Source organism: Haplochromis burtoni, unplaced genomic scaffold (genome assembly GCF_018398535.1).
Source record: "Haplochromis burtoni strain Fernald_Lab_line unplaced genomic scaffold, NCSU_Asbu1 Contig_608, whole genome shotgun sequence".
NCBI lineage: Eukaryota > Metazoa > Chordata > Actinopteri > Cichliformes > Cichlidae > Haplochromis > Haplochromis burtoni.
In genome coordinates this window covers 187,216-199,051 of record NW_024582969.1, presented here as the reverse complement: position 1 = coordinate 199,051, position 11,836 = coordinate 187,216, and the positions used below count along the sequence as shown (strand labels likewise).

The following is an 11,836-nucleotide window of genomic DNA, read 5'->3' as shown; positions in this document are numbered from 1 at the left end:
TTAAAAAAAACTGAATATACTCTTTGAAAATAGTTACTTTTTTTGTTTGGTGTGCTATTATTTTTTTTATTACTTTCATTGAAAGTATACACAACACACTCCTTTAACAGAGAAATGACAGAAGGTGATGTGTATTATTTTACTGTTCTAGGAAGACCACTATGGTAGCCATCAGATGCCACGTACTCTCACCATAAGTAATGGTTTGTTATGTTCCCATCTTCACCATTCTTTCCATCAGCAGCCATCAGCAACATTTCAGAATCCAGAGGTCCCCCTACTGATTGGCAACACAACCTCAGACTACCACTGTCCTATTCAATATCCATTGTGTATTTTGACATATATGATAAACAAATACAACCTTTCTAACCAAAAACAACCTTCCTAACTTCCATAGAAGTCAACACAAGAAGCAGTAATACTGAAACTACAACAACAAATGCCACAGCATCTTCAGCATATATTTACATATTAATGATCATGTCTGTCCTGTAACTTGATTCGTTATTAACTTACAAGATTTGTCTTTACTGTCACTGTTGCCAGTCTTGTGTCTGAGACTATAAACTGGCTGGTATCCTAGAGAAACATTGAGACAAGAAAGGCTTACAGAAGAGGAAGTGTGTGTGCTTTGGGGATATTCCATCCATGCCGGTTGAGTTGTCAAGAAAGATGGGTTTGAAGATAACACATCAGGGGACTCCTACCTCCTGATTGACCCTTTAAGTTTGACCTTACCACTTAGGGCTTCACAAAAGGCCCTCCAAACCTGGGAGATGAATTGTGGGCCTTTTGTTGGATGGAATGCTGTAGAGCCTGAACACATGATTAGCTGGGATCTTAGCAGTGTCAGAAGAAGTGGGGAGTTGAAGATAATCTGTTCGTTTTTAGTGGGAGACCTGCTACAAAATCCAATGCTTAACCTGAGTAATATGATTTGAAATTGATAATGTTTATAAATGTCCTGTAGGAAGCTTGGGGCCACTTCTTGCATAGATTGAGCATGCTGAAACATGTTCTTGTTTTGTGTTCTTATCCAGATGTGGGCACCAAAAAAACTCTTTAGTAGAAAAATTGTTTGATGTACCCCAAGTTGAGGCGGTTGCACTGGTGGCAGTGTGGACCAGTACCAGGATGCTCAGATGTTGTTGTTTTGTTTTGTTTTGTTTTTTTCATTTTTCGAGCTGGTTTTCAACTTCTCATGAGAATGACAGAGGTCGACGGGAGGAAGGCAGGATGGCTTCAGGTTCAACTGGGCAAGTATCTCTGAAAAACTGATAAGAGAAAGCACCAGGCTATGGTGAGATTAAAGTGACCAAAGTGACCAAAATTTAACTGCTAAAGTTAGACACTAAGCATTCAGCAGAAAGGACTTAGATTGCAAATCAAAAGATTACATTTGGAGCTGATGAGTAGATTGTTGGAATATCATGTATATAAACTAAAGAAACCAACAAGGAAATCTCTACTGTAATGTCACAAAACTACAAAATTTCACAACTAAAAGTCAAACATTAAATAACAAAAATGAAAGTTCAAAACACTGGTAAAAGTGTACAAAATGTATCATTTAGGGAACTGTCTTTCTTGAGGAATTCCAACACTACCTGTGACAACTAAACAATTTTCTAACCTGTCCTGTCTGGCAACTTTTGCAATCAGAATTATGATCTGAATGCAATTTTGTGCCAAACACATTTTGCCTTTCCAAGATCAGAACTCTAAGTTCTCTATAGTCTCCTTTTGTTCATTTGTTTGGTTTTTTGTTTATTTATTAATTTCTATTAGTGTTATTTCAGTTATTACAGTATATGTGTATTATCAAAATGTCTAAGCTGACAGACAGGGGAAAATGTATATGATGAGTATGACTGTGTGAAAACTAGAGTTTTATTTAAATAGGGGTGGACAGATGTGACACGAGCACCCAACAGCTGGACAGCAGTACTGATTTTGTTTCTGAGGAAATTCATGAAGTGATTACTGGTTACGATTAAAGGAACACTTGGCAAACAGAGATCTGGCTGTTTGTCAGCCTGGTACAGGGCTGAAGAGAAACCTCGGGTTGTTCCTATTTTCTCCAATCAGTAATGAAGAGTTAGATGTTCTAAGAGAGCTTTTTTATACAGCAAAAAACTATTTTATTCTTTTTTTCCAGGCTAAAGAAAGGCTAAATTAGTGAGGCCCCATTTCCTCTCCAGGTTATGGGTTACCTGTTATAGCATGTGCTTTTGAGAGTTATATCAGGGATTCAAGTACTTTTGATTTAAGGCTCTTTTTATCAGAGGAGCCACAGTATCCCGAGCCTTACCCAGTAAGGATGTACACTTAACAAGATAATTATCCTCTGTGGGAGTAGAATTTAGAATTTACCAAAAAAACTGATTTATAATTTGTGTAAAATATAAATCCTAACTCTGATTTTACTTGGCCTTTAAAAACACAATTTGAAAACTGGTGAATAGTTTAAAGTCAACACTTTCCACCCGTGTCTGTCGTCTCTTAAGTCAACAAGGAAGTAAAAATGCCTCCTCTCTTGCGTAACGCAGTTTGCTCTAATTTGACACTGTGCCACTCTTGGCTACAGTCAACTCAACAGTCAGAGTCATGGACTGGTTTGCAATGTACTTCTCACTTCTGACAGCTTTGCTGCCTCTTCACAGCGGTGAGTAACATATTTAGTTTTTCATTTTAAATGAGCCATCATCCATGTTTTAATATCAACAAACCCGATACACATGGTGAATACAGGGAAAATCCACTTAATAATAATTAACTGAGGCACAAAACTGCATCACTTATTTACTTTTTTATTTACATAATGGGACAAAATTATGTTTACAAAAAGCTATATAAATGCTTATGTTATATAAATGTATTATTGTATCTGTTATGCATTCAGTTTAATGTGTATCACTGAATGCTGAAACTTTACCCATCAGTCAGTTCCTGAAAGTCTTAAAATATATTGTTGTTAAGATTACTGAGGTTTTTATTCAATTTAATCAAAATACAACAATAAATATCAGGTTGTGACTACTAATGATTAGCATACAAAACATTTTAACCACAGAAGCCTGCTGACTGTGGTAATGTAAGCTTAAAATGTGTCAAAAAGGCTTGTTAGGACTTGCTAGTCATGCTAATACTCAGTTTTGCTGTGTTAGGGAAGCTATTGTAGCTCGGTGCATTTATTGACTACTAATTATTGAAAAAAATGTTCTGCACATTAAAAATATACTCGAAGCACTTCTGAAAGCTATCCAAAGTTTATATGAACTATGTATTATGAACCCCAACTTAATGTTTAACATTTCTTGTTAAAAAAAAAAAAAAAACCTTCTGGTAATAGATCAGAATGGAATGTATGGAAATCTGAAGACTTCTTAATCATACATCTGAAAGGCTTAAACTTAATTTATAATTGAGATTACTTAAAGTATTAGTTATCTTGGGATTACTGAAAATCCAATGAAAAAACTATTTACTTTGAAACATTTATTCTATTCATGAAAATATAACAGTAATAAAGAAGTTGTGACCCCAATCGGTAAGCTTAAAATGTTAAAGAAAAAGCTGTAGCATGCAAAAGGGAAGTTTTCCAAGAATACAGGTAAGGCTTGGTGTTTATACTAAACCATGAATATGTAACTTATGAACACAAATACAAAGATTTGACAGCATGCACTTAATTCTGGTTTTAAAACTATTTTCAGTTACTAATTACTGGAAAAAGAGTCCTGTCTCCCCACATTCACATGTTCGAACTAAGCACTTCCAGGAACTATCTGAAGTCTGCATGAACCATGTGATGATCACGCGTTCTGAACCCCTGCTGATGTGACTCTTACACCTCCAGGGCCCTGGGGGAACTCCTAAGAAGTTTCTCCAATGGGTTTAAATCTGTTTTATCTTACTGACAGTGCTCACCACCTACAACAGTCATAGACAGTCTGCATAATATAAAGTGTTCTGGTTATATTGGCTATGATGATGACGAATTATTATGACAAAATAAATTGTGTGTTGAAAATATTAATTTCCCAGTTGGCCTCTGTAAACATACCACAGCAGACTCGTCCAGCACTTTTTATTACTACACACACGGCTGCAGCTAAACACTCCAACAACAACAATAACCCAGGACCCATTGCAGATTTTTAAGTCGGCAAGACGTGATCGTGGATGCCGCTCAGGTGAGTCCGACTTCCCTGCAGCGGCATCGAAGAGAGTGGTACCGCTGAGCATGAGCCAGAGGTTTGGTTTGTTTGGCTTGGCAGCAGGCGCTCGGACAACTTTATGCTTGCGAGTTTACCATTGTTACTTGTGTTGTTTCCTTTTTTTTTACTTGGTCAATCACCATTTCATGCTCTGAGAAATTAATTTGCTTTTAACAAAAGAGTTTACAATCTGTTTCTTGGTCAAAAAAGTTTATTCCAATTATTAAGTAATTGTTTTTATAGTGTGTCAGGGCAACAGAAAAAGCAGACAACAAATAATTTTCAAGAATGCCCCACATTACTGGCTGCACCACATTTTGAAAATGCCTCCAGCTGCAGTAATAGTACACCTATGTCTACATTCCAGAACATCCACACAGTAAAGTACAGCCTCATCGTGGTACTTATGAAATTCTGGTTGATAAAACTGAAACCCTATAACCTCTAGCTTCAAATTTGATCGCTGAGGTCCAATCAAGAAGTTGTTTTTGTTTTTCAGGATTAGGCTAGTGTGAGAAATAAGTTTGAATATTATTAGAAAATTATGGAATTACTGTTTGTGTTCATTATTTTAATCACTGGTAATTTTCCTTTGACGCTAGCAAAATCCTCTGTTAAAATATTTTCCTCTGCATGATAAATCACACCCAATTTACAAATAGGAGCAAGAAGAAGAAACAGTTTTCTAACATGCCTATAGTCTTAACTGTGTTACACAACAGGCAGTTAATCAACAAGGAAGTCAAATGTGTTATATAACTCAATGTGATTCACTTAGAAATGACATTACCCTCCAATTGACCAAACAGTAAGAGTCATGGATTGGTTTGCATTAGTTTGGTGTTTCACACTCCTGACAGGTTTTCTGCCTCCTTACAGCGGTGAGTAACATGTGATTGTTTTGTTTTTGTTTTGTTTTTTTCATTTTAAAAGCACTTTCTTTCTTTTTTATTGCGACAGCCCGGTTTCAAAAGCCAAAAACCATATACCCATAAATATAAATGCACATAAGTAGCTGAGTCACATCTTATTCTTTACAGAAAAGCATAAATCAGACTAAGTTATGTACCAAAAATGTGAACACTGTTTATAAATGTATTATGTTTTTCTTATGTATTTAGTTCGATGTTTATCTGTATTTAAATGAAATCTATAAATTTATTGTAGACAAAGAAGAGGGTGCCGTCCGTTAAACAAGCAATCGGTCTTCCTGTTGTGAAGCTTCTGTCAGTCGAATGACTGACTTTGTCCCAGGATTTAAAGTCTTATTTATTTTTGCCTTCATTTTTACAGGTTGTATTTTTTAGCATTTATCTCTTTCTCGGGTGAATAAGCAGAGGCACAAGAGCTGAGATGACATATTACTTTCAAAGTGGTCTGTTAAGGAGCTTACATGAAACAACAAAGCAAATTTAGCAGGAAACTGAGCTGTGATTTTAAACATGGTTGCTCAGAAAGAATAAGTTGCCCTTATCTTAATTAAGTTTAGCTTTTAATCATTTTTTTTACATTCTGGGAACTAATTTGATATTACAGTGTACTTTATCTCTATCATAGTATTCACTTTTTTGAGTGAAAAAAAATGATTTTGTGTTTGTTTGTTTTGATTTGTCTTTTGCTTTGGTTTGTCTTGGATGGAAATGTTTGCAAACCGGATTTTGAAACAATGTTATAGCAAGCAAGTGTAACAGATGAAATATAACCTGACATTGATCTGGATTAATCTGGAGAATTTTTTTTATTATACTGTTCGAAATAGGAGTCTGCCACAGTGCAGCAACACGATTATTGGAGAGAGTAAAACACTTTCAAAGGTTGTGCTGAACAGTTCCTTCAGTAAATGGTATATTTCTTAGAATGAGAGGTAGAAGATCCACTGCCATTTTTTGATGACTGTAAAAGCATTGTATTGGGTCTTATCATTAACATACACTATCAAACCAGTCTGGCAGGTTCATATGCATATGAACACACCGATCACATGTATTGAAATCATTTACCTGTGATATCAACACAGTTATTGGAGTGTCCTACAGTGTTTTGTATGGTACTGGTAATGCTCATACTTGAATGCAGTGCCATGTATTAATGTGCCAGCTGAGACTGATTAAAGATCCTTTCTGCTGACCAGATCAATATCCAGAAGTTTAATTAACTTGATGCTACACTCAAATATATCATTTTTTGAGTTGTACATAACAATAAACATTAAGTTGTGACTGCAGCTGTAACTGGTATAATTTTAAAATGACACCATTACAGGGCTCTGGGGGGACTCCTTAGTATTTTCTCCAGTGTGTCATGTACGTTTTCTTGCAGGGGGAAGCCACTGCTATCACATATAGAGCTGGCAATAAGGGTTTTATGTGCTCTGCATTGGTGTTTGGGTGTGTGGTACATCAGGCCTGAATATAAATGCCAGAAATTATTCTTGTCATCTGTCAGTGGTTTTAATGTTGTGTCTTATTTGCATTATTACCACAGCAACATTTCCTAAATGAGCCATTTTTTCCACAACATGTATAATCACTTAAGAAAAAATGTGTATTTTCAGTATTCTGTAAAGTATGCTGTTGTAGCCATGTCAATAGACAGTTAATGTTTCATAATATTTTTGCTGTTTCCCTATCTTCACTTACCAGTCTTCACGAGAGCAGACAACAGCACAATTTTAGTCACTGCAGTCAACACAACGAGCGACAATACAACATCTAGCCCACCGGACAGAAACTCTACTACTATAACTCCATTCACTTCAACTGCTTCCCTCACAATCCCAAACAGCACTGCTGCAACTACATCAACAAGTCTAAACACTTCAGCACCTACAGGTACAGATTGTTTCTTGTTGTTGTGCCAAACCTTCTTCTTCATTTACATTTGCTTTTTAAATTGTGTTCCTGTCACCCCGTATTACTACATTTCCAGTCATAGTCCAAATATAAATCATTAAATTAATATTGTTGTAAATTGCAAGGTAACATTGGGCCAAAATGTTTCAGCACCCAGACTTTTTCTTGGCTTTTTCTGTCCCCGCTAAGCGTCTGCCTGTTGACAGTGTTTATTAAACCTTTTCTGCATGCCCCATATGAGAAGCTAAAAAACTTCTTTTAGCAGTCATTAACAATAAAATAGTTCCTAAAATGAATCATCCATCTTCTACTGTTTTCCTGAAAAAGTCATATTTATTCAAGTTAGCTGCCCCTCATATGTTTTCCCTGCTTGTCCACATGTCTCCTGTTCTGGCTCTTCTCTCCACCAATTTGGCCCTCCACACAGTCTGAGTACCACTGGATTACTATCTTTAAAAATCTTTAAAAGCTTCACATTTTCTGTCATAATGAGCCAAAGCTTGTTTGTTGTCAGTTTTTAAAGTAATCTGGAGCAAAGGTTCCCAGTCTTTAGAAATGTTTCATTAGACAGTGGCTTTCACTCATTTTCCTGAGGGATCATTAAAGAAATTAAAAGAAAGCTTGCCTTCAACACTTCATGCTGTGCCAAAGAATGAAGGTGAAAGAATGAATATTAACTTACAAAGCTCATACAAACTTCTTTTGCCTCGTAGCTCTGATTGTTAAAAATATGTTAACAGTAACATTTTCTAGCTAGTCAGAAATACTTTGCATGAGCTCACATGAGTCCACCTCGCGCATACTGCCAGACAGTGCATATTTTATATCGGTCTTTATGTGTTACAGTTGCTACAGGTTGTTCGGGTCCACCAGCTCTATGTTGCCCAGGGCACAACAACTCCTGCAACAGAGGGTGTTACTGTGACGAGTACTGTGTGACAGCGGGTGACTGCTGTCCTGACTATAATCCAACCTGTAAACAATGTAAGTGAAGAAAAACACAGAGACTAGAAATATATACACAGTTTTAAACATTTACATTTTGATTACAGATGTTTCCACTGCACTACCAAAAAGCTACAGCTTCAATAAATATCATAACAGCTTCTTTGTCTATGATCTCTTTCACAACAGCAAACAGTACAACACTTGCACCACTTAATGTGACCACAACCTCAGGATCCAGTCTTTCTTCAACATTTTCTCCCACCTCTAGTAATTCAGCTATAGGTTTGTCACCATTTGAGAGCTATATCAAAAATTCACATTTAGACAAAGATTCCTTCATTGTATGTGTCACTTCTGAAAAAAGTGGCAAAACACCAAATGTTTCAACTACTTTAGTTTGCAGGTTTAATTACATTCTAAATGTGTATTTCTTTCTTTCTGCCCAAATAGCGATTGCTCACCTAAAAGTGTCCTTACTATCTAATTTTGAAACGAAAGAACGAGCGATATCAGAAATTTCATCACTTGTAAGTACAAACATTCTTAAAATGTACACTAAATGTTACAGTGAAAAAAAGCACAACATGCATTATTCATACTTTTGTCAGTAATCAGTGTCATCTCTCTCATAGCTTCAGAGACTTGTGCAGCAGAGATGTACTGGCTGTGCCGTGACGGTAAAGCCCGTGTGAGGCTTTGGACAATGAAAGCATGAATTAGAATGAAGCAACACGGTGATGACAGACTCCAACACTCACAATAAAATCTAATTAAACCAGTAAAGTTAACTGACTGTTTCAGAATGAATAAAGTGACAGACACTTTTTCTCAACTAGTAGTATATGCATGTTTCTAAGTTCTTATAATCTTAATTTAAGGCTGTATTACACAGTTATGAATCTTTACCATATATAGAGATAAAAGTTTTTTTAGGTGGAGGTACAAGAATTTTTTTTTTTAAATAAAGTTTAGTAATGGAATAATTTTTTATTTTTTTTTAAAGAAAAATATTCTGACAATCATTTGACAGAAGAATAACTCACCATACAAATCCAGTCTGCTCTGGTCAAGGAACGAGACACACTGCCAAACATGTTTGCATTATTGTATTTTTTTCTGTGTTATATTAAGTTGTGGAAGTTGAGCGGCTGCAATACAATTATAACGCATAATTTAAAATGTAATATTAGCAGTGCCGTTAGAATTTTCCAGATGATATGTGCTGTAATTACATTAAAGTAACTAACATGTTATAGATCTGGTGTAATTTCTTCATTTTTTAATTCCACACGTTCTCACTCCCAAAGCGTAACATTTTATGCTAGGTGACAAATCGTCAACATATTACGTTTTCAGCTACTCAACACGTTCCTAAATGACGACCTCGGAAAAATGAGGAAATATGAGAACCGCCTGGACTCAATCGACACATGTTCGCTCTTTTTCTTCAAATCGCTTGGAAACACGTTATTTAACGTCATTAAAGTCCTGGTTAAGGTCAGGAATAAGGTTATGGTTAGGGCTGGAATACAGGGCTGGAACGTCTATTACTGCGGGAGCGTCATTCCACTGGATTTTCCCCCATAACCCGGCGCATACCATGAGATCTCAGGTACGCCGCGGGACGTGACAAAACGTCGGCATGTTACGCCTCGGGAGTGAGGCCTCACCTGCTAATAAGGGCAACCAAGGAAAACAACATTCATGACTTAATCTCTTCTACGTCTGTCATGATTAATGTAATCTTTTTTTAAACAGCACGTTGATTATAAAAAAAAGTCTTTATTTGTTCATGAATGTTTTTTTCTTTTTAAAATGTCTATTTGGCTGTGTTGTATAGGTTGATTTGATTGATTTGTGCTTCTTTTTGTGTTTTTATATGCATATATAAAAACATACATTTTTATTACTTATTTCAAGCAAAAACATCTTGTATTAGGTATGACAGTGCCAGTAGAACAAGTGAAAATTCACCAGTTTCAAAATGCACTGTCTAAAACCAAGTTCCTATATCTTACTGAAATGTTACTCTGTAGTCTTATGTGTCTTATTTTAAGTGTAATGAGATTATTTTGACTAGAAATAAGACAAATGTACTTGGTAAAATTTTGAGTGTTTGCAGTGCAACCACTGGAGGCAGAAGTGAAATAGAGCTATTCGTTACATCTTAAATACAACTCAGAATTGTAAAAAAAATAAAATAAAATAAAAAAATTATATAGTATTATATATGTATTATATATAAAGTATTATTAATGAAGCACAGGCTCCGACATGAGTCGCATCAGAGCGTATAGCCATCAAGCAGGAGTGGAAGGTTAATAACAATGGACAGAAACAGTCTGAGGGGCAGAGGTGGGAAATGAGAACGAGTGAGATGCAGAACAGTAACTTCACTTGAAGTCTGAGGAACAAGAGCAGAAGAAAAAAATTAAACTTTTGTTTTTGTTCCCCACTTGTCACTTATTCCAACCTGCCCAGGTTTCCATTGTCACTTTATCTAATCACAAAGTGATTTATTCTTGTTTGATAAGAGGGTTTTGTTTCAGGACTCTTTCCTCTAGTTATGGCTGAATCAGTAAAAGGACTAGATGTTACAGTCTCTGATAATGCATTGCTTTAAATGGAGAGAATCTTCAGGGATGGCTTTTATGAGGAAAGGCAGCCCGGAAACTTTACTAGCGGCACACATCGTTGTGTGGCTGAACTTTTGGTCTTTACCCAAGATAATCTGCCATTTTTCTTTCTTGGTTAGGTTTAGGGATTGGAGATCTAATCTAGATTATCATATTAAAATTTGGGACACATCATCAGTAGTGGACCTTGGATTCATCGGGTGTTTCGACCATTATCACTAGACACTCTCATCCAAAGAGGCCCTGCCAGGTTTGATCAGGACCCGGAGTGTGTCACTGGTTTATGTCAAATTGTTATTTCTCTTCTTCCTTCTTCTGTTTAGTTTTCTACCGTTTCTACAGTAAGATAGGAGATAGGAGGGAGGAGAGCCGGAAGGGGGGCGCCCGATCTGGCTTCCCATACCTCCCCGCCGGATCGGGCTGTATGCTCTACCTCCCTACTGCCTCCCAGAAAAGGGAAGAAGAGCAGAGGGGAGAAGAGCGGAATATTTTCTTTTCTCTCACAGTTAGCTAACTGCCTTAGCTGCCCAAGTGATGTCAGCCCTTTTTAGCCATAGCTAGTGACTGGTCCTCTCAGCAGTGTTAGCTAATTCTCTTATAGCCTGCTGTTGCACCTGTCCTCTGATCCCAATCTCTCTAAGCAGTTTTGCTGTTGTACTGGCAACAATGCCCCTGCATCCCACCTCCACCGGGCGCATCTTGATCTTCCAGCCTCTGTCCTCTGCCTCAGCTCCCAAGTTGGCATACCGCAGCTTTTTATGCTTAAACGCTTCCTCAATTGCTTCCTCCCATGGTACCGTCAGCTCAATGACGTATGCAAGTTTTTGGGAGTTAGACCAAAATATTCACTGGCATGTCTGTGGCATGTTTTGCTTTTGTCATATTGATACAGGAGGGATGTAGGACCAATCAGATCCATTCTTGGCATTGCATTTATGAATGCAATTGTAAAAATCCACATCCATTGCTTTTCATATTATTAATGCCACCCTTCTGCACAATCTGGGCACTGGGTTATGCTTATAGCAGGAGAAAATATTGCCAGTAACTAATCTTTGCCAGCAGATGGAAGCATGTTCCCAGGTCTATGAAGTTAGCGGCACAGATGTTAGCGCAATACTCTATTGTAGTTATACTTTTGTGTGGTTTTTTTATTGGCACATTTCTTTCTTCAGAG

The 11,836-nt window shown here is 36.8% G+C and overlaps 1 protein-coding gene across 1 annotated transcript; it reads left to right on the top strand.

Annotated features, from left to right (window-relative positions):
• The first annotated feature begins 2,566 nt into the window (after nucleotides 1–2,566).
• Nucleotides 2,567–9,344, top strand: LOC102303230 (uncharacterized protein PB18E9.04c). The gene is made up of 6 exons (XM_005948514.3): nucleotides 2,567–2,668; nucleotides 6,866–7,054; nucleotides 7,922–8,059; nucleotides 8,210–8,305; nucleotides 8,474–8,550; nucleotides 8,656–9,344. The coding sequence occupies exons 1-6, from the start codon at nucleotides 2,611–2,613 to the stop codon at nucleotides 8,713–8,715; spliced, it is 618 nt and encodes a 205-aa protein (XP_005948576.1). The 5' UTR covers nucleotides 2,567–2,610; the 3' UTR covers nucleotides 8,716–9,344.
• Nucleotides 9,345–11,836: the final 2,492 nt, after the last annotated feature.